At 36.0% G+C, this 25,631-nt stretch overlaps 1 protein-coding gene across 19 annotated transcripts in view; it reads left to right on the top strand.

Moving 5' to 3' along the window:
* LOC121892294 overlaps positions 1–25,631 on the top strand; it is a 343,857-nt gene that overhangs the window by 280,667 nt on the left and 37,559 nt on the right. For all 19 annotated transcript variants that reach the window (XM_042405250.1, XM_042405255.1, XM_042405271.1 and 16 more), the window contains 22 exons: positions 21–107; positions 1,671–1,787; positions 3,678–3,704; positions 4,209–4,232; positions 7,567–7,593; positions 7,758–7,781; positions 10,191–10,217; positions 10,687–10,710; positions 11,955–11,981; positions 12,463–12,486; positions 12,595–12,618; positions 13,029–13,055; positions 13,492–13,506; positions 13,805–13,831; positions 14,177–14,200; positions 18,451–18,477; positions 18,967–18,990; positions 20,564–20,587; positions 22,055–22,081; positions 22,569–22,592; positions 24,166–24,189; positions 25,268–25,294. In XM_042405250.1, coding sequence (XP_042261184.1) covers positions 21–107; positions 1,671–1,787; positions 3,678–3,704; positions 4,209–4,232; positions 7,567–7,593; positions 7,758–7,781; positions 10,191–10,217; positions 10,687–10,710; positions 11,955–11,981; positions 12,463–12,486; positions 12,595–12,618; positions 13,029–13,055; positions 13,492–13,506; positions 13,805–13,831; positions 14,177–14,200; positions 18,451–18,477; positions 18,967–18,990; positions 20,564–20,587; positions 22,055–22,081; positions 22,569–22,592; positions 24,166–24,189; positions 25,268–25,294 — 702 coding nt within the window. The remainder of the gene's footprint in view (positions 1–20; positions 108–1,670; positions 1,788–3,677; positions 3,705–4,208; positions 4,233–7,566; positions 7,594–7,757; positions 7,782–10,190; positions 10,218–10,686; positions 10,711–11,954; positions 11,982–12,462; positions 12,487–12,594; positions 12,619–13,028; positions 13,056–13,491; positions 13,507–13,804; positions 13,832–14,176; positions 14,201–18,450; positions 18,478–18,966; positions 18,991–20,563; positions 20,588–22,054; positions 22,082–22,568; positions 22,593–24,165; positions 24,190–25,267; positions 25,295–25,631) is intronic.

Raw genomic sequence — 25,631 nt, 5'->3', positions numbered from 1 at the left:
TATTCTTTCATTTTTTGTAGATGAACTGAAATGGAAGCTCACGATAATAGCAGTTTGTATCCCAGTTGTGTTCAACATCATCAATTCATTATACAGAGACATAAGAGGTAAGAAATCTTAAAATATTGTATTTATTTTGATGCACTAAATATTAGGCGTGCACAAAAAAATCAGTTCACATAAGAATTGCGATTCTATCTCTGCCAATTCAGAATCAATTCAGAAATTCCAGGAATCGATTCACATGTTTCAGTCTTGCTACGACGCTGTTTTCCGTTTCTTCCTGACATGAGTTAGCTCATTAAATCCCATAGATGGCGCAACGACGCTGCGCTGGTTTCCACCTGGCCCCAACTCCGGGTGCAAGAAGGAAGAGAACTGTGTATCATGGAGAGACTGCGAGCAATGGAGTACTTGACAGAAAAACAAATACAACCTGGTCCATTGGCTATGAAGGCAATCATTTGGACATATTTTGGAATTTCTTTTCTCGAAGGGAAGAGGGAGCTTGACGAGATTAATGCTGTTATCAAGCGTTGCAGCACACCTCCGCAGGTTTGTGTGGTTGTGGGCTTATTTATTTGTAACCGCCATGAAACAATCAGAAAAAAACGTTTGCAGGGTTGAGCAGAGGTGTGTGTGGAGATGTTTGTGCTCTAGAATGTAACCGCTGTGAAACAATCTGAAAATAATGTTTTATTGATCTGATTCACCAGCTTCCTCACTAACGTTACCAGCGCTCCCTCTCTTCATTCACTCTCTAGCTCGCTCGACCACTGCTTCTCTCACTCTCTCTCGTCTTTTTTAAATGAGTCGGGAAGCTGTCAGCAAAGCCTAACTTTACTTTTAACGTTATCAAAGAAAGAGAAATGTCCTCCCCTCTTCCCAGTAATGTTTTTGTCATAATGCAGGGTTGTACAGCGTTACAGGTTACGTTTCTCCAAAAGTTGGTTCTGGTTCACCTTTCTCGCTGCGGCCCCCTCCCCTACAGCCTAAAGCACAACGCACAACTCGTCAGACTGCCAGCTGGTTTTCTGAGGACGGGAATGAGAAAGTCATCTTATCTCAGTAAAAAACGTCTCCTTGAAGTTTATGACAAACTGCCAAAAACAAGCCAACAAGATGCAGCAGTGAAACAAGCGTTTAAACAGCTGTTCTGTATTTTGAAACAGTCGATAAAATTCAGTAAATAGCAAAACTTCCTGTTTCATTACTTTATATTCATGTAATAAATATACAAACGTCAATTAGATGGTAATCTGCATGAGAAATTAAGACAAAGAAACAAAATCAGTTATAATAATCATCATCTTATATTGATCAATTTGATCAATTTTCTTGTTTGCACTTTGCAGCTAAATGTAAAGGGCAGCTATTTATTTGATTTTGTTATTTGAAGTATGAATTTAAGTTATTATTTGAAGTTTTGCACTCAGCAGTTTATATTTGCAATCATTTTCATTTTTGTATTAAGTATTCATTTGACCCTTTGTCTTACAAAACATGTTCTAACAGCATTAAATGACGAGTTTTGAGTTCATTATTTTTCTGTATTGGGTCCCCTCAGAGTGCATTATCAAAGATGGGATCAGCTAATGACATTGGAATACAATACAGTGTCCTTGTAAACCATTTGTTGTTTCACTTATTTACTCTCTATTTTTTTGTAGGGGATCTGACCTGGATGTTCAACTTCATACCAGTATGTATGCTGGTTGGGTTCATCATCGCCATCATCTATTTAATATACAAAGGCATCATGTATTTCAGACGCAAAAGGAGAGAACGTAAGAAGTCACAAAATATTTTTTATTTTTTAATATTATTTATTTATTTTGATGGTCTGATATAAATCAGATGTTTTTCTGGATGTTTCAGGGTCGACTTGTTGTCTTAGTGGTTAAATCTCATAACAAATAACTGCAACATCACTACCTTTCATGTCTCCATCTACACTACTGAAGACAAAATTGTTAATTAAGTTAGCTTACTTTAACTTAAAATTACTTAGTGTCTCAATACATTAGGGCTGCAGTTTCCTGGTCGACTGGTCTATTAGTTGGTCGATATGCTCTCATCCGACCAAATTCTCATTGGTCAAATAATCGCCGTGTTACTTTCATAAGTAGAGAAGTGCTACATCAATAGCTTTCCAGGATTAATCCATTATTTCCTGCGGCGGGAGGGACAGACTTACAAACTACCTGTGAAAACTGTGGTGTGTTCAAAACACCCCCGTTGTTTTCACAACTTTGAACTGTCAGATCTAAGGCCACATTCACACCAAATCAGGCGATGCGTCGTTCAGCCGCAGGGTCGAGCAGAGGTGTGGATGTGTTTATCTGTGCTTTAGAACGTAACCGCTGTAAAACAATTAATTAATAACATTTTATTGATCTGATTCACCGGCTTTCTTGCTACCAGTGCTCCCTCTCTTCATTCACTCTCTAGCTCGCTCGACCACAGCTGCTCACTATCCCGCTGGTGCTCTCAGCTCTCTCTCTCTTTTTCTCTCGTCTTTGGTGGCCAATCATGGCCAGAGATCAGACTGATCAGAGTTGTAAAATCTGCCATCATGGAGGACAAAGACGTTACTAGGACGAGGAGAGGAAAACATTTCTCTTCCTTTGATAATGTTAAAAGTAAGTAGACTGTGCTGTTGGCTTCCCGAGTCACTTTAGAAAAAAGACGAGAGAGAGAGAGCAGCTGTGGTCGAGTCACAGCTGTGATGTGAGTGTACGTGGGGGAATGTGAGGTCTGAGAAGTTTTGACAGGTCAGGAGGTAATAGGTAGCAGTTTGTCGTTTGACTTGAATGAAACCGTAAACCAGTGAATCAGAAGAATTGTAGCAGCTGCATTTTTGACTTGTTGGATCTTTTTAATAGTACAGAATACAAGACCTGAATGAGCATGAATGAAAGTTTCTGCATCTGACTGTGTTATAAATGGGTGAACTTGGACGATGTGTCAGAGGTGGAAGAAAACTACTTTAGTGATGTTGCTGATGTGTCCCTCGAATCTAAGATAAATGAAATTACAGGACTTCTTTATCTCTTCTGCTTAGTGGCAACATCAGAAGACAACTTCCTAATCAGAGCTGAAAATGTAAAGTAGAGGTTCATTGATAAACACACTAAAAGGCACCAGAGACAGTCTGCCTTTTTGTATCTGTATGTCTGAAGTCTTTGAAGCCATAAAAAAGCCTTGAAGGTTCAATATTTAAAAGGTCAACACCAGGCGAGTCTTCAGCTGTACTGCAGAGACTGTGTGTTGTCACTAAACTAAAACGTATGACTCAACAAATTTCTTTGGCTGATTCTTCCTCACCTCTGACAACATTGTCAGAGTATTAGGAAAAGCCATCTCTCATGACTCTACACATATTGTCCACTCTGTTAATACTATTAATATTGTTATATTTGTTAATGAGAAGCTGTGTTTGTAAAGGCCACCTTTAACGTCTGTAATTAATTCAGGTATTTAATCTCTACAACTTTCTCAACTAAACAAAACCACCAGATAAAAGAGCAGTTATGAATGTTACAAATGTATTATTAATACCCATGTTGCACAAGTTTGACATTCACGGAAGAAAATGTAACTTTAAAACCTAATTATGAAACAAAAAAATGATTAATTCCAGTGAGTTAACACACACTTATTCATCTTCTATACAGGAGAAGCTGCTGAAAGAGACTGGCAAGGTAAGATAGAACATTTTCACATTGGTCACCTATTTGTCTTTAATAATTTTAGAGTATTTAACATGACAATATTTTAAATAATGTTCTGTTTTCATGCATCCAGCACTTAAGTTATTAATTAATATCTAATCTTTTACAAGCAAAGACCAGTGTTTCAAATGTATTCAATGTACTTTTTTTCTTTTTCTTAAATTGCTGAATTTTAAGTATCAATTGAGAAAAAAAGTCTCAAATTGGACACATTGTTAGTTATTGTTGATTTAGCAATGTGATGTTTTCCTAACAGACAACTGAAGTTTTACAGTCATCAATCATACTGCTGTTAGTTTTAACAAATAAAATTAAAACATGTATTCTGACAAATAGATTTATTTGCAACTAAATACTGACAAAGACATATCTGACCAACATTTGTTTGAATAGCAGCAGTTAAAAAACTTCTAATATGGATTCACTGTGTGATAGATGCATCATGGTTGTGAAAATTCTTTATTCATTTAACAGAGTATCTTCAATGGAAGAAAAAGGGTAAGAACTTTTCCTTGAACTGTTATAACTGCAGTAAACTAGAAGTTTGACTGTCTGACAGATGTATTGTGGTTGTGACAATTCTTTTATCATTTAATACTGATCTCAACAATTTCTGAGGTCCATAAAACATCCACCCAGGACCAATGGAAATATGACAATAATTAGTTTATTTTTTAATGTCAACTCACAAAAAACAAAAAGACAATTCTAGAAAGAGAAAATAATAACAACATACATTATATTAAACATACATGATACTATTCAGTTATAGGAGTGGCAAAAATTGGATTTAAGAGGTGAAGCGTCGACCATGAACCACAACGTCCCTGATTTTGGTCATGTTTGATTAGGGACCTTTGTTGCTTGTTGCCATCTCTCTCTCCCCCTGTCCGTCATTTTCTGTCATCTCTCCACTGATACTAATCAATAAAAGTATATAACACCCAAAAAATGGATGTAATCTTTGGACTAATGAGATAACCTGCATCATGTGTAGCAGTTTTTAGTCTGACCTGAATGAAACCGTAAACCATTGAAACAAGTCAGTGTTACATGTTACAGTTTTTTGGTTATCAGAAGAATTGTAGCAGCTGCATTTTGGACTTGTTGGATCTTTTTAATAGTACAGAATACAAGACCTGAATGACCATGAATGAGAATTTCAGCATCTGACTGTGTTAGAAATGGGTGAACTTGGACGATGTGTCAGAGGTGGAAGAAAACTACTTTAGTGATGTTGCTGATGTGTCCCTCGAATCTAAGATAAATGAAATTACAGGACTTCTTTATCTCTTCTGCTTAGTGGCAACATCAGTTCAATCAGGAGAGACTCAGTTTTTCATATAAGTGAATGTTATTCATTGAACATGCATGATAGATGAAAGTGAGAGTCTTTGGTGATTAGACCCCATCGTGAATGTCATCATTTATGAAAGGGGGGAGGTGAAGGCGTGATTAGAATAGGATAACCCCCCCGATGGAGTCTAGATACTGGTGGTGATGATGAATAAAGGGCGCAGATCTTGATGGTGAAGGCAGCGGGCTCCTGGTGAACTCAGACCTGGTGCTGAAGTATGAAGTGGAGAAGATGAGGTGGTGATCAGGAATGAAGAGGAGAGGAGCGAGCTGCTGGAACGCAGCCGTGGAGTTGGATGGGGTGGAGGAGGAGCGACGATCATGCTGAAATGACAACTGACAGCAACAGAGAAGGGAACAGATTTAAAGTTTGACAGCAGAGTTGTGATTGGCAGTAAGTCTGTGGAGGAATCTGATTTGATGACTAGAGTAACGCCCCTAATCAGCTGATTGGACAGCGGGAGAAACAGGGAGAGAGAGAGGAGTTGGAATGAATGAATGGTTATAGATAGTATTCCTGCCTGAATTTACGCTAAACTCCATTTCGATCAGAAGAGACTCACTTTTTCATATAAGTGAATGTTATTTATTGAACATGCATGATAGATTACAGTGAGTCTTTGGCGATTAGACCCCATTGTGAAAGAGTTGATAAAAGAGAGTGAGTTAGTGATCACTAGAAGAGTGGTGAGTGGCGTGAGGTATGGAGACCATGTTCTTATGCACATTTCATAAGGAGGGAAGAGAGAGGATAGCCTGAAAGCAGAGTGAAATGACCCATAGATATGACATAGCACTTTACCATGCACAAGATTTGTTGTATGAGAGGAAGAACTGCTAGCATGATCAGCAATGATAGCAATGAGCTGCGACACCCATAACTCAGGACACCACCACCAGTTATATGTATGACTTACCAGATTATGGCCTAAGAGATCTTTGATTTGCGAGAACAGTGCTGACGTCTGGACGATGAGGATGTGTAGGCAGAGGGTGACCGCCGACACACTTGTAGCAGGGAGGCAGATGAAATACTTTGGATGGGGGTGGAAGTAACCACCACGACCTAAAAGAAGCCCTGAATAACGCTAATTTAAATGAAAGACAGCGGCAGATGATAAGCTACGATGGAACTGTGTTGCTGCTGCTATTGGATAGATGTGACCAGCGGATGTGAGCAACTGATATCTCGATTGACGACCTTGGCAGGGCGACCAGGGAATAACGAGTAACAGATGCATGAGATGTGAATGCAGGATGATAACACACATGAGAAATAAAATAACAGCCTATGCATGCAAAGATAGTCTTCCTGACTGAACTTATCTAAAGCTCAATACATAGGACAACAAGTGAGTGAAGTAAAGATAATGTTTATTCTACCAGATGATAGAGATAATTAAGTCTAAAAGTATTGCACTCAGACTCCACGGGAGATTTTGAGTTGAGGGAGTTGCCCTGAGGAGCAGCAGCAATATAAATCCCCCCAAAATAAAGGGTGCAAGCCCCCACCACTAAAAGAATACACAGCCTGATTTTTTCCCCTAAATAATGCTTACTTACCAAGCAGGAATGAAACAGGCCTCATTTAGTTGTGAAGATGGTACGATCTGCTAGAGACGAAGCATAATATTGAGCTTGACACAGAAAATATGTTTTTGAACTAGAGAGATTAAAATCGACAATAAACCGTACATAAACAGGCAGAGACAAACACCTCCTATATTGACTAGGTTGGACTGACCTGAAAAGCTACAATGCTTTAAAATGTTAACATGAAACGTGGAACTGCAAAGGAGGCATAGTTTAATATATGAACAATACCTGATGTTTAAATTGCTTAGAGGCTGTAGAATATGAATTAAAGGTGAGACAGAATGGCGCTTTAATTCAGGATTAATTAGATTTGGCGAAACACTCACCTTAGAACTCATTAAGGTCGACAAAACGAGGTGTTAACATGCATGAATTAATCTAATAAACAGCAATTAACTAAAAGACTAAACTCAGACAACATTGTTGCTGATGAAAACAGTTTGTAGAAGTATAGCTCCCCATAGTGGCTAAGCAACACGGTTAGCAGAACGTAGCTCCCTCAATAAAAGCATGTTAAGACTCGAGCCACGGAATAATCACACTCTCAAACCTGTAGAAATGCAGCTGCTGAGCTAATATCTTACGTACAGTGTTCATGTGAGAAAGTTTGATATGACTAGATGTACAGCTCTTGAAGCACCATGTTTAACATCACTACTGTTGAGACAAGCAGAGTGAGCCGACATTGGGCCGTATGAAGAATGATGCTTCCACTGCTGAAGAGCAGTTATGAATTTTACAAATGTATTATTAATACCCATGTTGCACAAGTTTGACATTCACAAAAGAAAATGTAACTTATAAAACCTAATTATAACACAAAACATGATTAATGAAGAATTCCAGTGAGTTAACACACACTTATTCATCTTCAATACAGGAGAAGCTGATGAAACCAGATGGCAAGGTAAGATAGTACATTTTCACATTGGTCACCTATTTGTCTTTAATAATTTAAAAAACATATCTGACCAACATTTTCTTAAATAGCAGCAGTTAAAAAACTTGTAATATGGATTCACTGTGTGATAGATGCATCATGGTTGTGACAATTCTTTATTTACTTCACAGAGTATCTAGAAAGGCTGGATGAGGGTAAGAACAACTTTTTTTTCTTGAACCGTTATAACTGCAGTAAACTAGAAGTTTGACTGTCTGACAGATGTATTGTGGTTGTGACAATTCTTTTATCATTTAATACTGATCTCAACAATTTCTGAGGTCCATAAAACATCCACCCAGGACCGGGAAACTCTCAATCTATTTAATGGAAATATGACAATAATTAGTTTATTTTTTAGTGTCAAATCACAAAAAAAGAAAGACAATTACAGAAAGAGAAAATAATAACAAGATACATTATATTAAACATACATGATACTATTCAGTTATAGGAGTGGCAAAATTGGATTTAAGAGGTGAAGTGTCGACCATGAACCACAACGTCCCTAATTCATGTTTGATTAGGGACCTTTATTGATTGTTGTTCTCCATCTCTCTCTAAATGTAAATGAAATTACAGGACTTCTTTATCTCTTCTGCTTAGTGGCAACATCAGAAGACAACTTCCTAATCAGAGCTCAAAATGTAAAGTAGAGGTTCATTGATAAACACACTGAAAGGCACCAGAGACAGTATTCCTTTCTGTATCTTTTTTTTTTATTAGTTTATTTGTTAGGGACGATGCAAAAAAACATTGTAACAGGCTAAAGTAACATGAAACAGACATATTGCATATAGCATTTCTAGCCAAGGCTAACTTGCAAACCCTGTCCCTGGTTAGGCTTTTTTGTTAAAAAAAATAGTCATAACATATCATTACCAGAAATACATTAATTACATAAAGCTCATAATAAATAGTGACATTCTCAATAACAACAGTATTTACATCACATAACAATCAATTTACATGTTTTGCATATGTGTGTACGTGTGTATGTTCCCTAATTCATGGCAATGATGTATTTATGTGCATAATATTTATAGGTGTGTGTATCCGTGTACATACATGCATATTCTATATCAGTGTGCGAGTATGTTTATATGTATGTATCTGTTCCTCTATCTGTTTGTACATGTCCATGGACATGTGTACATGCACATGTGTATGATCATAGATCAATGATAGCAGATTTGGTTTTGTTTCAGCCAATGTTTCACCTTTTCATTAAATGTTTTCAGATTAGTTTTTATTTTTATTTCTGTTGGTAGGGCATTCCAAAGATTCATCTCTTTTATTGAAAAAGATGACTGACTGAAAGTAGTTTTGCTCTCTCTAAAAATGAATTTGATTAAAGAAAACTTGATGAAGTTGTGATAACTAAGCAACTTGTACTTTTCCAGAATTATAAAGTGGTGCTATTTCATTTGTTTTTGATCCATTACTTTCAGTGCTGGTTTGTATAGTGATGTAACGGGTTTAACAGTTGACTGTGAATTCTGGCTCCATACAGTAACACAATAGGATAAATGTGAAAATATCATGACATGCATAAACAGTTGAGCTGTCTGAAAGGGTATGTCATGTCTGTAAACTGTGTGTCTGAAGTCTTTGAAGCCATAAAAAAGGCTTGAAGGTTCGATATTTAAAAGGTCAAGACCAGGCGAGTCTTCAGCTGTACTGCAGAGACTGTGTGTTGTCACTAAACTAAAACGTATGACTCAACAAATTTCTTTGGCTGATTCTTCCTCACCTCTGAGAACATTGTCAGAGTATTAGGAAAACCCATCTCTCATGATTCTACACATATTGTGGACTCTGTTAATACTATTTGTGCTGGCTTTCTTTGATGCTTTCAAGTAAAGCCGGTCAGCCGCCATAGACCTCCAACACACACATTTTCTTCTTCTTCTTACCGTAAGATGATTTTACTTGTAAGCCTCTCGTACAGATGAGGTGAATGTATGTTTGAATATGTTATGTAAATGTGTATCTATGGCTGCCTTACGTCCAGTTCAAATCAAAGTGCTTAACGTAAGTTAAAGAAAATTATTCATATGAACTCAAAGTATCAAAACAACAAAATGGTAATAAAGATAATCAACAACTAAGAAGCGTGTGGTTGAAAAACTGTTTCTCTGCGGCGTCTCTTTCCCTCATCGCACCTGGTTCAGTTAACCTCTCGCTGCACCGCACGTTCAGTACGTCTTGGCTGATACCAGTCTCAGCCAATCAAGTACGGCCAAACTATGCTCAAAAAAAAAAAATAAAAATAAAAACAACTCCAACACTATAATATTGTTATTTGTTAATGAGAACCTGTGTTTGTAAAGGCCACCTTCAACATCTGTAATTAATTCAGGTATTTAATCTCTTTCTCAACTAAACAAAACCACCAGATAAAAGAGCAGTTATGAATGTTACAAATGTATTATTAATACCCATGTTGTACAAGTTTGACATTCACAAAAGAAAATGTAACTTATAAAACCTAATTATGAAACAAAACATGATTAATGAAGAATTCCAGTGAGTTAACACACACTTATTCATCTTCTATACAGGAGAAGCTACTGAAAGGGCAAGGCAAGGTAAGATAGAACATTTTCACATTGATCACCTATTTGTCTTTAATAACATGACAATATTTTAAATAAAGTTGTTTTCTTGCATCCAGTACCAAAAAGTAATTAATAACTAAACTTTTACAAGCAAAAAACAGTGTTTCAAATGCATTCAATGTCCCTTTTTAATTGCTGAATTTTAAAAATCAATGAAATAAAGTCTCAAATTGGACACATTTTTAGTTGTTGTTGATTTAGTAATGTGATGTTTTCCTAACAGACAAATGAAGTTTTACATTCATCAATCATACTGCTGTTAGTTTTAACAGATAAATTTAAAACATTTATTCTGACAAATAGATTCATTTGCAATTAAAAACTGACAGACATATCTGACCAACATTTTTTTGAATAACAGCAGTTAAAAAACTTCTAATATTGATTCACTGTGTGATAGATGCATCATGGTTGTGACAAATCTTTATTTATTTCACAGAGTATCAAGAATGGAAGAGAAAGGGTAAGAACAACAATTTTTTTTTCTTGAACTGCATAACTGCAGTAAACTAGAAGTTTGACTGTCTGACAGATGTATTGTGGTTGTGACAATTCTTTTATTATTTAATACTGATCTCAACAATTTCTGAGGTCCATAAAACATCCACCCAGAACCTGGAAACTCTCAATCTATTTAATGGAAATATGACAATAATTAGTTTATTTTTAATGTCAAATCACAAAAAAGGAAAGAAGACAATTACAGAAAAAGAAAATAACAAGATACATTATATTAAACATACATGATACTATTCAGTTATAGAAGTGGCAAAAATTGGATTTAAGAGGTGAAGCGTCGACCATGAACCACAACGTCCCTGATTCATGTTTGATTAGGGACCTTTATTGATTGTTGTTCTCCATCTCTAAATGTAAATGCAATTACAGGACTTCTTTATCTCTTCTGCTTGGTGGCAACATCAGAAGACAACTTCCTAATCAGAGCTCAAAATGAAAAGTAGAGGTTCATCGATAAACACACTGAAAGGCACCAGAGACAGTCTGCCTTTCTGTATCTGTATGTCTGAAGTCTTTGAAGCCATAAAAAAGCCTTGATGGTTCGATATTTCAAAGGTCAAGACCAGGCGAGTCTTCAGCTGTACTGCAGAGACTGTGTGTTGTCACTAAACTAAAACGTATGACTCATTACATTTTCTTTGGCTGATTCTTCCTCACCTCTGACAACATTGTCAGAGTATTAGGAAAACCCATCTCTCATGACTCTACACATATTGTCCACTCTGTTAATACTATTAATATTGTTCTATTTGTTAATGAGAAGCTGTGTTTGTAAAGGCCACCTTCAACATCTGTAATTTATTCTGGTATTTAATCTCTACAACTTTCTCAACTAAACAAAACCACCAGATAAAAGAGCAGTTATGAATGTTACAAATGTATTATTGATACCCATGTTGCACAAGTTTGACATTCACAAAAGAAAATGTAACTCAGGATGAATATGAACCAGCAGAATTTGCTGTCAGCTTTTGATGGTGGGTGTTAACCTGCTTCTGTGTTGAAACTGTAAACGACATCATCCTGATTCAGAACAAATATTCACAACATGGTGTGTTTGAGCTCATGATGTTCATAGTTGAGTAACACACAGTCTGTTTACTGGTAAATAAACACAAATGATAAAATAAAACATGATTAATGAAAAATTCCAGTGAGTTAACACACACTTATTCATCTTCAATACAGGAGAAGCTGCTGAAAGGAAATGGCAAGGTAAGATAGAACATTTTCACATTGGTCACCTATTTGTCTTAGTATTTCACATGACAGTGTTTTAAATAATGTTCTGTGTTCATGCATCCAGCACTTAAAATTAATTCAAATCCAATCTTTTACATGCAAAAACCAGTGTTTCAGGTGCATTCAATGTGCGTTTTTAAATTTAAGAAATGCTGAATTTTACAAATCAATTAAATAAAAAAGTCTAAAATTGGACACATTTTAGTTGTTGATTTAGTAATGTGATGTTTTCCTAACAGACAAATGAAGTTTACAGTCATCAATCATACTGCTTAGTTTTAACAGATAAAATTAAAACATGTATTCTGACAAATAGATTTATTTGCAACTAAATACTGACAAAGACATATCTGACCAACTGTTTTTTGAATATCAGCAGTTAAAAAACTTCTAATATTGATTCACTGTGTGATAGATGCATCATGGTTGTGACAGTTCTTTATTCATTTCACAGAGTATCTAAAATGGAGGGGAAAGAGTAAGAACACAAATTTTTTTTCTTGCACCATTATAACTGCAGTAAACTAGAAGTTTCACTGTCTGACAGATGCATTGTGGTTGTGGCAATTCTTTATTCAATTCACAGAATATCTTGAATGGTTGGATGAGGGTAAGTTAAACCTTTTTTTCTCTTGAACTGATATAACTGCAGTAAACTAGAGGTTTCACTGTCTGACAGCTGTATTGTGGTTGTGACAATTCTTTTATCATTTAATACTGATCTCAACAATTTCTGAGGTCCATAAAACATCCACCCAGGACCTGGAAACTCTCAATCTATTTAATGGAAATATGACAATAATTAGTTTATTTTTCAGTGTCAGATCACAAAAAAGAAAGAAGACAATTACAGAAAGAGAAAATAATAACAACATACATTATATTAAACATACATGATACTATTCAGTTTTAGGAGTGGCAAAAATTGGATTTAAGAGGTGAAGTGTCGAATTATGAAACAAAACATGATTAATGAAGAATTCCAGTGAGTTAACACACACTTATTCATCTTCAATACAGACGAAGCTGCTGAAAGGTCATGGCAAGGTAAGATAGAACATTTTCACTTTGGTCTCCTATTTTTCTTAAATGATTTTAGGGTTTTTAACATAACAATATTTTAAATAATGTTCTCTTTTCATGCATCCAGCACTCGAAAGTAATTAATATCTAAAGTTTTACAAGCAAAAACCAGTGTTTTAAATGCATTCAATGTACTTTTTTAAATAAAAAAATTGGACACATTGTTGTTGATTTAGTAATGTGATGTTTTCCTAACAAACAAATGAAGTTTTACAGTCATCAATCATACTGCTGTTAGTTTTAACAGATAAAATTAAAACATTTATTCTGACAAATAGATTTATTTGCAACTAAATACTGACAGACATATCTGACCAACTGTTTTTTGAATAGCAGCAGTTAAAAAACTTCTGTGTGATAGATGCATCATGGTTGTAACAATTCTTTATTTATTTCACAGAGAGGTTCGATATGGGTAAGCACAACTCATTTTTTTTCTTGAACCGTTATAACTGTAGTAAACTAGAAATTTCACTGTCTGACAGATGTATTGTGGTTGTGACAATTCTTTTATCATTTAATACTGATCTCAACAATTTCTGAAGTTCATAAAACCTCCACCCAGGACCTGGAAACTCAATCTATTTAATGGAAGTATGCCAATAATTAGTTTATTTTTCAGTGTCAAATTACAAAAAAGAAAGAGGACAATTACAGAAAGAGAAAATAATATACATTATATTAAATGTATAATGTATTCATCTTCAATACAGGAGAGACTGCTGAAAGGAAATGGCAAGGTAAGATAGAACATTTCCACATTGGTCATCTATTTGTCTTTAATAATTTTAGTTATCTAAAATGACAATATTTTAAATGATGTTCTGTTTTCATGCATCCAGCATGCATAAACCAGTGTTTCAAATGCATTCCATGAAATTTTTCAGATAAAAAAATTGCTGAATTTTAAAAATCAATTAAATAAAAAAGTTGGACACATTGTTAGTTGTTGATTTAGTAATGTGATGTTTTCCTAACAGACAAATGAAGTTTTACAGTCATCAATCATACTGCTGTTTGTTTTAACAGATGGATTCACTGTGTGATAGATGCATCATGTTGTGACAATTCTTTATTTATTTCAGATTTCCTAGAAAGGAAGGATACGGGTAAGAACAATCAAGTTTTTTCCTCAAACCGTCATAACTGCAGTGAACTACACTGCTCAAAAAAATTAAGGAAACACTTGAATCACACATCAGATCTTGATGATCGAATCATTCAAGTTGAAAATCTTTACTGATGTACGTTGTTTAAATTGTTGAGAACAAAATGACGTAACAACGGTCAATGGAAAAATTGAAATCACAGGCTGATCCAACTTGCGTGAATTTTATCACAGCAACTCATAATGTGACTCAGTAGTGTGTATGGCCCCCATGTGCCTGTATGCACTCCCGACAACATCTGGGCATGCTCCTTATGAGTCGGCGGATGGCATCATGGGGGATCTCTTCCTAGACCTGGAACAGGGCATCAGTGAGCTCCTGGACAGTCTGCAGCTGTACTTGGCGGCGTCGAATGCTCCGATAGATAACATCCCATAGGTGCTCAATTGGATTTAGGTCAGGGGAATGAGAGGGCTGTCGTCATCCAGGAACTGTCTACACACCGGGCAAATGCCCGGCCACATGAGACTGGGCATTTTCCTGCACCAGATGGAACCCAGGGCCCACTCCACCAACGTAAGGTTTGACAATTGCTCTGAGGATTTCATCCCGGTACCTAACAGCAGTCAGGGTACTGTTGGCTATGACATGGAGGTCTATGCAACTCTCCAAGGATATGTCTCCCCAGAACATCACTGACCTATCGCCAAACCGGTCATGCTGGATGATGTTACAGGCAGCATAACGTTCACCACGGCGTCTTGAGACTTTTTCACGCCTGTCACATGTGCTCAGTGTGAACCTGCTCTCATCTGTGGAGAGAACAGGGTGCAAATGGTGGACCTGCCAATTCTGGTGTTTTCTGGTGAATGCCAATCAAGCTGCACGGTGCTGGGCTGTGAGCACAGGTTCCACTAGAGGACATCTGGCCCTCATGCCACCCTCATGGAGTCTGTTTCTGACAGTTTGGTCAGAAACATGCACACCAGTAGCCTGCTAGTGGTCATTTTGAAGGGCTCTAGCAGTGCTCCTCCTGTCCTTCCTCACACAAAGGAGCAGATACCGGTCCTGCTGCTGGGTTGATGCCCTTCTACAGCCCTGTCCAGCTCTCCTCGTGTAACAGCTGTTCTCCAGGTATCTCCTCCATGCTCTTGAGACTGTGCTTGGAGACACAGCAAACCTTCTTCCGACCACACGTATGGATGTCACATTCTGGAGGAGCTGGACTACCTGTGCAAGCTGATTGGGCTGCAGGTACCTCCTCATGCTACCAGTAGTGACAAGGACACTAGCAGAACACAAAACTAGAGAAGAATCATTCAGGAAAGATGAGGAGAAAGCAATTGTCTGTGGCCACCACATGCAAAACCATTCCCTTTTTGGGGGTTGTCTGACTTTTCTCTCTCCATTGCACATGTCACTTTCATTTGTACTGAAGCAGGTGAATTTATTTACAATTACTTGTGCTTCCTAAATGGACTGATTGATATCCCTGAAGTTTAACTGACTTGGTGTTATACTGTGACAATTAAGTGTTCCCTTAATTTTTGTGAGCAGTGTAGAAGTCTGACTGTCTGATAGATGTATTGTGGTTGTGACAATTCTTTTATCATTCAATACTGATCTCAACAATTTCTGAGGTCCATAAAACATCCACCTAGGACCTGGAAACTCTCAGGTCCCTATCTTACGCCCGGTGCAAAGTGGCGCCAAGTGCGACGCAAGTGTCTTTGCTAGTTTAAGACCAACGCAGTTGTCATTTTCCCGTCCAGCGCCCATGTTGTTTAAATGGCAAATGCACTTGCACCCATCAGTGCGCCCATGGGTGTGTTGGTCTTAAAATAAGGTATGGTCATGCGCATTGTTGGTACATTGCAATCTTGAGGCAGCAGAGAGCGATATTGACCAACCAAAACCTGGTCTAAAGTCAATGGCACAATGTTTCAGTTATTTTAAGGGTGCATTATCAAGACAGTAATATGCGCCTACATAGGCGGGTGTATAACATACACTCTGCTTGTTACACACACAGGACACGCAGCAGTGCACGAACATGCAAAAGATTACAAATAAATGGATTACAGTGTGAAAGATTATTGTGTACATTAACATATTTTTAAAAATACATGTCACAATGCTTTGTCATAATATTTATCAGAATTAACTAATCACAGTAATGACAGATAAAATTGTCTAATTATTTGACCAAATTGTGGCAATTTAAACAGACGATTGACTTTCCTGCTGCATCAATATATGAAGACATGAGGGACACATGAGAAAATAAATAAGGTGAAAACAATTATTAAACTAACGAAGGACATAAATCTGCACAGCCTCTAGCTGGATCAGCACCTTGGAGAGCTGATTAAGTCCTGATAACTGCATGATGATTTCTTACATGATTAAAATTAATGATTTAATTTTTTAACAATATTTAATAAATATTCTTTAACATTTTGAGAGTAAAGCCATCAGGTTTCCGCACTTTCAACAATTAAAACCTTGCTGATTTGACCTGTTACTCCATGACTGAACAAAATGATTTTAAAGAAACCAAAGCTGTAATTGAAAAAATAAACCTTTTCAAAAAAATAAACGAAAATAAATTTGCCAGAAATTAATGAACAGGATCTTAAACTGGTGGTCTGGGGCTGACCACAGGAGGCTTCAGGAGCAGCAGAGGCAAGTGTGCGCGTTATGGATTGTGTGCTTTCACTTTGCACATGAGCAGATTCATTTCCTCTACAGGGAAGATGCACCATCATAATAACAATCTGCCAAGGTGCAAGCGCATCTGGCTCTTAAAGGGAATAGGAGATGACACTCTGATTGGTTTATTGCATGTTACGCCAAAAACACACCCATGATTAATTAGGAGACTATGGACAACCCCTTTGAACCATGTGCCTGGCGCATCGACCATTTTTCCGCCGTTAAAATGGCAAAAGTGGATGTGGGTACACCTTGAATACACTTGCACCATGCTCTTCAGACCGTGCGCTTTAGATTGTTAAAATAGGGCCCTCTATCTACATAATGGATAGAGTTTTCAAACAGTACAAGAAGTAGATAAACATAACTTCCTTTGTCCACTATTTTGCCTGCTGCTGGGGCTGCTTTGCTGCAATTTCGTAGGGGGCCCTATTCAGCCAGTTTGCATCACTGATGGAATATTGTCATGTAGACGTGTTCAGGCCGAGACTCTTATCAAACATGTAAACTGGAGCATGTACAATAAAGTTATAGCAACTTCCTTTGTCATGGTGAAACATCAAATCTCAATGGTAACAGAGATGAAAGCACGTCTTACCTCGATGTCGGTGTGACCAAGTAGGAAGAGCCAAGCTCAAGCAGGCTGTAGTAAGCTTGCATGATGACACGTCATCAGGCCATCACAACGCCCAGTAATCGAGCCACCAGTAGCACCAATCACGTCAATAAAATGGCGTTTTCTGGGACTTTCTGGAAGCTTACGAATCACAAAGCTTGTCTCCATAGCTCTGGGAATCTGCCTGATTGCACTTCATATCTGTCGTACGTTTAAATGTACGGTGTCACGAGTACTTGCTGGACAAAGACGTGTAACTTTAGTTTTCTGTTGTCTAACATTGCATGAAGGAGTTAAATATCATTTCCTGTGTCCACTATATGGTGCATGAAAACACGCATTAAATAAACATCATGTCGCTGCCAAAAAAAGTTTCTAGCTTCCGTGTTGTGTGGCCCACTGAATATGCGCAGTAGTGTTTCCCCCGTTGGCACTGCCCGCGAGCTCCCGCTCAGCCCATAGACTTTACATTGTGATAATGTCACGGATTTTTAAATCGCTTTTCTCGGCTCAAGGAGTTTTACAAACAAAACCTCCATGGATCAAAAGTTCATAATAGAAAGAGTCATAATTGACATTGTTTGCAGTTCGAGGCGTCCTGTCAAAAGTGGTGGTCTATGGGGAAAATCCTTTTTGGGCTGCAGGGGGATTTTTTGCTGCAATACTGCAAGTGGCCACTGGGAAAAATTGGCTGCGAGGCTGAGCGGCGGCGCCCTATCCAGCTCTTATTATACATCCATGGTTACTGTGTTCGGCTGCACAGATAGGAAATCCCTCGGGTGACAGGATGTACCACTCTGTTTGAAAAAACAGCCTAGGCTCTGTTGGAAATGTAACTTATAAAACCTAATTATGAAACAAAACATGATAAATGAAGAATTCCAATGAGTTAACACACACTTATTCATCTTCAATACAGGAGAAGCTACTGAAAGCACGTGGCAAGGTAAGATAGAACATTTTCACATTGGTCACCTATTTGTCTTTAATAATTTTAACATGACAATATTTTAGATAATGCTCTGTTTTCAGGCATCCAGCACTTGAAAGTAATTAATATCTAAACTTCTAATCTAAACAAGCAAAAACCAGTGTTTCAAATGCATGCAATGTACTTTTTTTAAGTTTCTGAATTTTAAAAATCAATTAAATAAAAAAGTCTCAAATTGGACACATTGTTAGTTGTTGTTGATTTAGTAATGTGATGTTTTTCTACCAAACAAATTAAGTTTTACAATCAATCATACTGCTGTTAGTTTTAACAGATAAAATGAAAACATGTATTCTGACAAGTAGATTAATTTGCCACTAAATACTGGCAAAGACATATCTGACCAACATTTATTTGAATAGCAGCAGTAAAAAAAACTTCTAATATTGATTCACTGTGTGATAGATGCATCATGGTTGTGACAATTCTTAATTTATTTCACAGAGTTCCTAGAAAGTTTCGATACGGGTAAGAACAACCTTGTTTCCTTTCTTGAACTGTTATAACTGCAGTAAACTAGAAGTTTCACTGTCTGACAGATGTATTGTGGTTGTGACAATTATTTTATCATTTAATACTGATCTCAACAATTTCTGAGGTCCATAAAACATCCACCCAGGACCTGGAAACTCTCAATCTATTTAATGGAAATATGTCAATAATAAGTTTATTTTTTAGTGTCAAATCACAAAAAAAGAAAGAAGACAATTACAGAAAGACAAAATAATAACAACATACATTATATTAAACATACATGATACTATTCGGTTATAGGAGTGGCAAAAATTGGATTTAAGAGGTGAAGTGTCGACCATGAACCACAACGTCCCTGGTTCAAGTTCAATTAGGGACCTTCATTACTTGTTGTTCCCCCGTCCCTCATTTTCTGTCATCTCTCCACTGATACTAATCAATAATCAATAAAAGCATAGAATGCCCAAAAATGTATTTCTTAAATAAAATTCAAATTGTGTAATCTTTGGAATAATGAGATAACCTCCATCCTGTGATGTGAGTGTTCGTGGGGGAATGTGAGGTCTGAGAAGTCTTGACAGGTCACAGGAGGTAATAGGTAGCAGTTTGTAGTTTGACTTGAATGAAACCGTAAACCAGTGAATCAAAAGAATTGTAGCAGCTGCATTTTGGACTTGTTGGATCTTTTTAATAGTACAGAATACAAGACCTGAATGAGCATGAATGACAATTTCTGCATCTGACTGTGTTAGAAATGAGTGAACTTGGACGATTTGTCAGAGGTGGAAGAAAGTTACTTTAGTGATGTTGCTGATGTGTCCCTTGAATCTAAAATAAATGAAATTACAGGACTTCTTTATCTCTTCTTGCACTATGACAGATTATTATTTTCTATTTATAAACCAGAGCAGGGTAATGAAAGACATATTTTTTACACATACATAGCAGTTCCACAGTCAAATTATAAGTCAGTAACAATATAATAAGATAGATCATGTAACTAATAATACCAATAAATAAATAAAATTTGACAAAACATAACATTTTTTTCCAGAGGAGTAACCGTTTTTGTGCTTTTTTAATAATTGATGCAAAATGACTGATTAACATGGAGACACATGACACAGGACAAGACAAGAGAGACAGACAACAGAACAACAACAAAAAACTGGATAAAAATTTTTAGATTTTCTTATTGTAATACACACGCATGTGTGTGTTTTTGTACTTTTTCAATTATGTAGATCACTAAGGGATGCATTACAGTTTTCCACATCAATTGGAGAAAAAAGGCTCAAATTGGACACATTGTTAGTTGTTTATTTAGTAATGTGATGTTTTCCAAGCAAACAAATGAACTTTTACAGTCATCAATCATACTACTGTTAGTTTTAACAAATAAAATTAAAAGTTGTAGTCTGACAAAGAGATTTATTTGCAACTAAATACTGACAAAGACATATCTGACCAACATTTGTTTGAATAGCAGCAGTTAAAAAACTTCTAATATGGATTCACTGTGAGATAGATGCATCATTGTTGTGACAATTCTTTATTTATTTCACAGAGCATCTTGAATGGAGGAGAGAGGGTAAGAACAACAATTTTTTTCTTGAACTTTTATAACTGCAGTAAACTAGAAGTTTCTCTGTCTGACAGATGTATTGTGGTTGTGACAATTCTTTTATCATTTGATACTGATCTCAACAATTTCTGAGGTCCATAAAACATCCACCCAGGACCTGGAAACTCAATATATTTAATGCAAATATGACAATATTTAGTTCATTTTTTAGTGTCAAATCACAAAAAAAGAAAAAAGAGAAATACAAAAAGAGAACATAACAACAACATACATTATATTAAACAGACATGATACTATTCAGTTATAGGAGTGGCAAAAATTGGATTTAAGAGGTGAAGCGTCGACCATGAACCACAACGTCCCTGGTTCATGTTTGATTAGGAACCTTTATTGATTGTTATTCCCCATCTCTCTCTACCCCCATCCATCATTTTCTGTCATCTCTTCACTGATACTAATCAACAATCAATAAAAGCATAGAACGCCCCAAAAAGTTATTACTGAAATAAAATCTGAATGGTGTAATCTTTTGAATAATGAGATAACCTGCATCCTGTGATGTGAGTGTACGTGGGGGAATGTGAGGTCTGAGAAGTTTTGTCAGGTCAGGAGGTAATAGGTAGCAGTTCGAAGTTTGACTTAAATGAACCGTAAACCAGTGAATCAGAAGAATTGTAGCAGCTGCATTTTGGACTTGTTGGATCTTTTTAATAGTACAGAATACAAGACCTGAATGACCATGAATGAGAATTTCAGCATCTGACTGTGTTAGAAATGGGTGAACTTGGACGATGTGTCAGAGGTGGAAGAAAACTACTTTAGTGATGTTGCTGATGTGTCCCTCAAATCTAAGATATATGAAATTACAGGACTTCTTTATCTCTTCTGTTTAGTGGCAACATCAAAAGACAACTTCCTAATCAGAGCTGAAAATGTAAAGTAGAGGTTCATTGATAAACACACTAAAAGGCACCAGAGACAGTCTGCCTTTCTGTATCTGTATGTCTGAAGTCTTTGAAGCCATAAAAAAGCCTTGATGGTTCGATATTTCAAAGGTCAAGACCAGGCGAGTCTTCAGCTGTACTGCAGAGACTGTGTGTTGTCACTAAACTAAAACGTATGACTCATTACATTTTCTTTGGCTGATTCTTCCTCACCTCTGACAACATTGTCAGAGTATTAGGAAAACCCATCTCTCATGACTCTACACATATTGTCCACTCTGTTAATACTATTAATATTATTATATTTGTTAATGAGAAGCTGTATTTGTAAAGGCCACCTTCAATATCTGTAATTGATTCTGGTATTTAATCTCTACAACTTTCTCAACTAAACAAAACCACCAGATAAAAGAGCAGTTATGAATGTTACAAATGTATTATTAATACCCATGTTGCACAAGTTTGACATTCACAGAAGAAAATGTAACTTATAAAACCTAATTATCCTCCTCCTGTATCTTCAATACAGGAGAAGCTACTGAAAAGAGATGGCAAGGTAAGATAGAAGATTTTCACATTGGTCACCTATTTGTCTTTAATAATTTTAGAATATTTAACATGACAATATTTTAAATAATGTTCTGTTTTCATGCATCCAGCTCTTAAACTTAATTAATATCTAAACTTTTACAAAAACCAGTGTTTCAAATGCATTCAATGTACTTTTTTTTAATTGCTGAATTTTAAAAATCAATTGAATAAAAAAGTCTTAAATTGGACACATTGTTAGTTGTTGTTGATTTAGTAATGTGATGTTTTCCTAACAAACAAATGAAGTTTTACAGTCATCAATCATACTGCTGTTAGTTTTAACAGAAAATTAAAACATATATTCTGACAAATAGATTAATTTGCAACTAAATACTGACAAAGACGTATCTGACCAACATTTATTTGAATATCAGCAGTTAAAAAACTTCTAATATGGATTCACTGTGTGATAGATGCATCATGGTTGTGACAATTCTTTATTTATTTCACAGAGTATCTAGAAAGGTTGGATAAGGGTAAGAACAACTTTTTTTTTCTTGAACCGTTATAACTGCAGTAAACTAGAAGTTTCACTTTCTGACAGATGTATTGTGGTTGTGACCATTCTTTTATAATTTAGTACTGATCTCAACAATTTCTGAGGTCCATAAAGCAACCACCCAGAACCTGGAAACTCTCAATGTATTTAATGGAAATATGCCAATAATTAGTTTATTTTTAATGTCAAATCACAAAAAAGGAAAGAAGACAATTACAGAAAAAGAAAATAACAAGATACATTATATTAAACAGACATGATACTATTTGGTTACAGGAGTTGCAAAAATTGGATTTAAGAGGTGAAGTGTCGACCATGAACCACAACATCCCTGGTTCATGTTTGATTAGGGACCTTTATTGCCCGTTGTTCCCCATCTCTCTCTCTCTCCCCCCGTCCCTCATTTTCTGTCATCTCTCCACTGATATTAATCAATAAAAGCATAGAATGCCCAAAAAATTGTTACTTCAATAAAATTTGAATTGTGTAATCTTTGGAATACTGAGATAACCTGCATCCTGTGATGTGAGTGTTCGTGGGGGAATGTGAGGTCTGAGAAGTTTTGACAGGTCAGGATGTAATAGGTAGCAGTTTGTAGTCTGACTTAAATGAAACCGTAAACCAGTGAATCAGAAGAATTGTAGCAGCTGCATTTTGGACTTGTTGGATCTTTTTAATAGTACAGAATACAAGACCTGAATGAGCATGAATGAGAATTTCTGCATCTGACTGTGTTAGAAATGGGTGAACTTGGACGACGTGGCAGAGGTGGAAGAAAGCTACTTTAGTGATGTTGCTGATGTGTCCCTCGAATCTAAGATAAATGAAATTACAGGGCTTCTTTATCTCTTCTTGCACTGTGACAGATTATTATTTTCTATTTATAAACCAGAGCAGGGGAATTACAGGCACAATTTTTACACATACATAGCAGTTCCACAGTCAAATTATAAGTCAGTAACAATATAACAAGATAGATCATGTAACTAGTAATACCAATGAATAAATAAAATTTGACAAAACATAATCTTTTTTTCCAGAAGATTAACCATTTTTGTGCTTTTAAAAAAATTGATGCAAAATGAGTGATTAACACGACGACATATGACACAGGACAAGACAAGAGGGACAAACAACAAAACAGCAACAAAAAACTGGATTAAAACTTTTAGATTTTCTTATTGTAATACACACACGTGTGTGTGTTTTTTCTACTTTTTCAATTACGTAGATCACTAAGGGATGCATAAAGGTTTTCCACATCAATTGGGAAAAAAAGTCTAAATTGGACAGATTGTTAGTTGTTGTTTATTTAGTAATGTGATGTTTTTCTACCAAACAAATTAAGTTTTACAATCATCAATCATACTGCTGTTAGTTTTAACAGATCAAATTAAAACATGTATTCTGACAAATAGATTTATTTGCAACTAAATACTGACAAAGACATATCTGACCAACATTTTTTGAACAGCAGCAAAAACTTCTAATATTGATTCACTGTGTGATAGATGCATCATTGTTGTGACAATTCTTTGTTAATTTCATAGGGCATCTTAAATGGAGGAGAAGGGGTAAGAACACCTAATTTTTTTTCTTGAACCGTTATAACTGCAGTAAACTAGAAGTTTGACTGTCTGACAGATGTATTGTGGTTGTGACAATTCTTTTATCATTTAATACTGATCTCAACAATTTCTGAGGTCCATAAAACATCCACCCAGGACCTGGAAACTCTCAATATATTTCATGGAAATATGACAATAATTAGTTGATTTTTTTATTAGTTTCAAATCACAAAAAAGAAAGAAGACAATTACAGAAAGAGAAAATAATAACAATATACATTATATTAAACATACATGATACTATTCAGTTATAGGAGTGGCAAAAATTGGATTTAAGAGGTGAAGCGTCGACCATGAACCACAACGTCCCTGATTCATGTTTGATTAGGGACCTTTATTGATTGTTGTTCTCCATCTCTCTCTAAATGTAAATGAAATTACAGGACTTCTTTATCTCTTCTGCTTAGTGGCAACATCAGAAGACAACTTCCTAATCAGAGCTGAAAATGTAAAGTAGAGGTTCATTGATAAACACACTGAAAGGACCAGAGACAGTCTGCCTTTCTGTATCTGTATGTCTGAAGTTTTTGAAGCCATAAAAAAGCCTTGAAGGTTCGATATTTCAAAGGTCAAGACCAGGCGAGTCTTCAGCTGTACTGCAGAGACTGTGTGTTGTCACTAAACTAAAACGTATAACTCATTACATTTTCTTTGGCTGATTCTTCCTCACCTCTGAGAACATTGTCAGAGTATTAGGAAAACCCATCTCTCATGACTCTACACATATTGTCCACTCTGTTAATACTATTAATATTGTTCTATTTGTTAATGAGAAGCTGTGTTTGTAAAGGCCACCTTCAACATCTGTAATTAATTCAGGTATTTAATCTCTACAACTTTCTCAACTGAACAAAACCACCAGATAAAAGAGCAGTTATGAATGTTACAAATGTATTATTAATACCCATGTTGCACAAGTTTGACATTCACAAAACTACTAACTTATAAAACCTAATTATGAAACAAAACATGATTCATGAAGAATTCCAGTGAGTTAACACACACTTATTCATCTTCAATACAGGAGAAGCTGCTGAAAGGAGATGGCAAGGTAAGATAGAACATTTTCACATTGGTCACCTATTTGTCTTTAATAATTTTAGAGTATTTAACATGACAATATTTTAGATAATGCTCTGTTTTCATGCATCCAGCACTTGAAAGTAATTAATATCTAAACTTTTACAAGCAAAAACCAGTGTTTCAAATGCATTCAATGTACTTTTTTTTAATTGCTAAATTTTAAAAATCAATGAAACAAAAAAGTCTCAAATTGGACACATTGTTAGTTGTTGTTGATTTAGTAATGTGATGTTTTCCTAACAAACAAATGAAGTTTTACAGTCATCAATCATACTGCTGTTAGTTTTAACAGAAAATTAAAACAT

This window comes from Thunnus maccoyii, chromosome 24 (assembly GCF_910596095.1).
Source record: "Thunnus maccoyii chromosome 24, fThuMac1.1, whole genome shotgun sequence".
Lineage (NCBI taxonomy): Eukaryota > Metazoa > Chordata > Actinopteri > Scombriformes > Scombridae > Thunnus > Thunnus maccoyii.
Note: the sequence above shows the minus strand (reverse complement) of the source record. Positions and strands in the feature narration are given on the sequence as shown.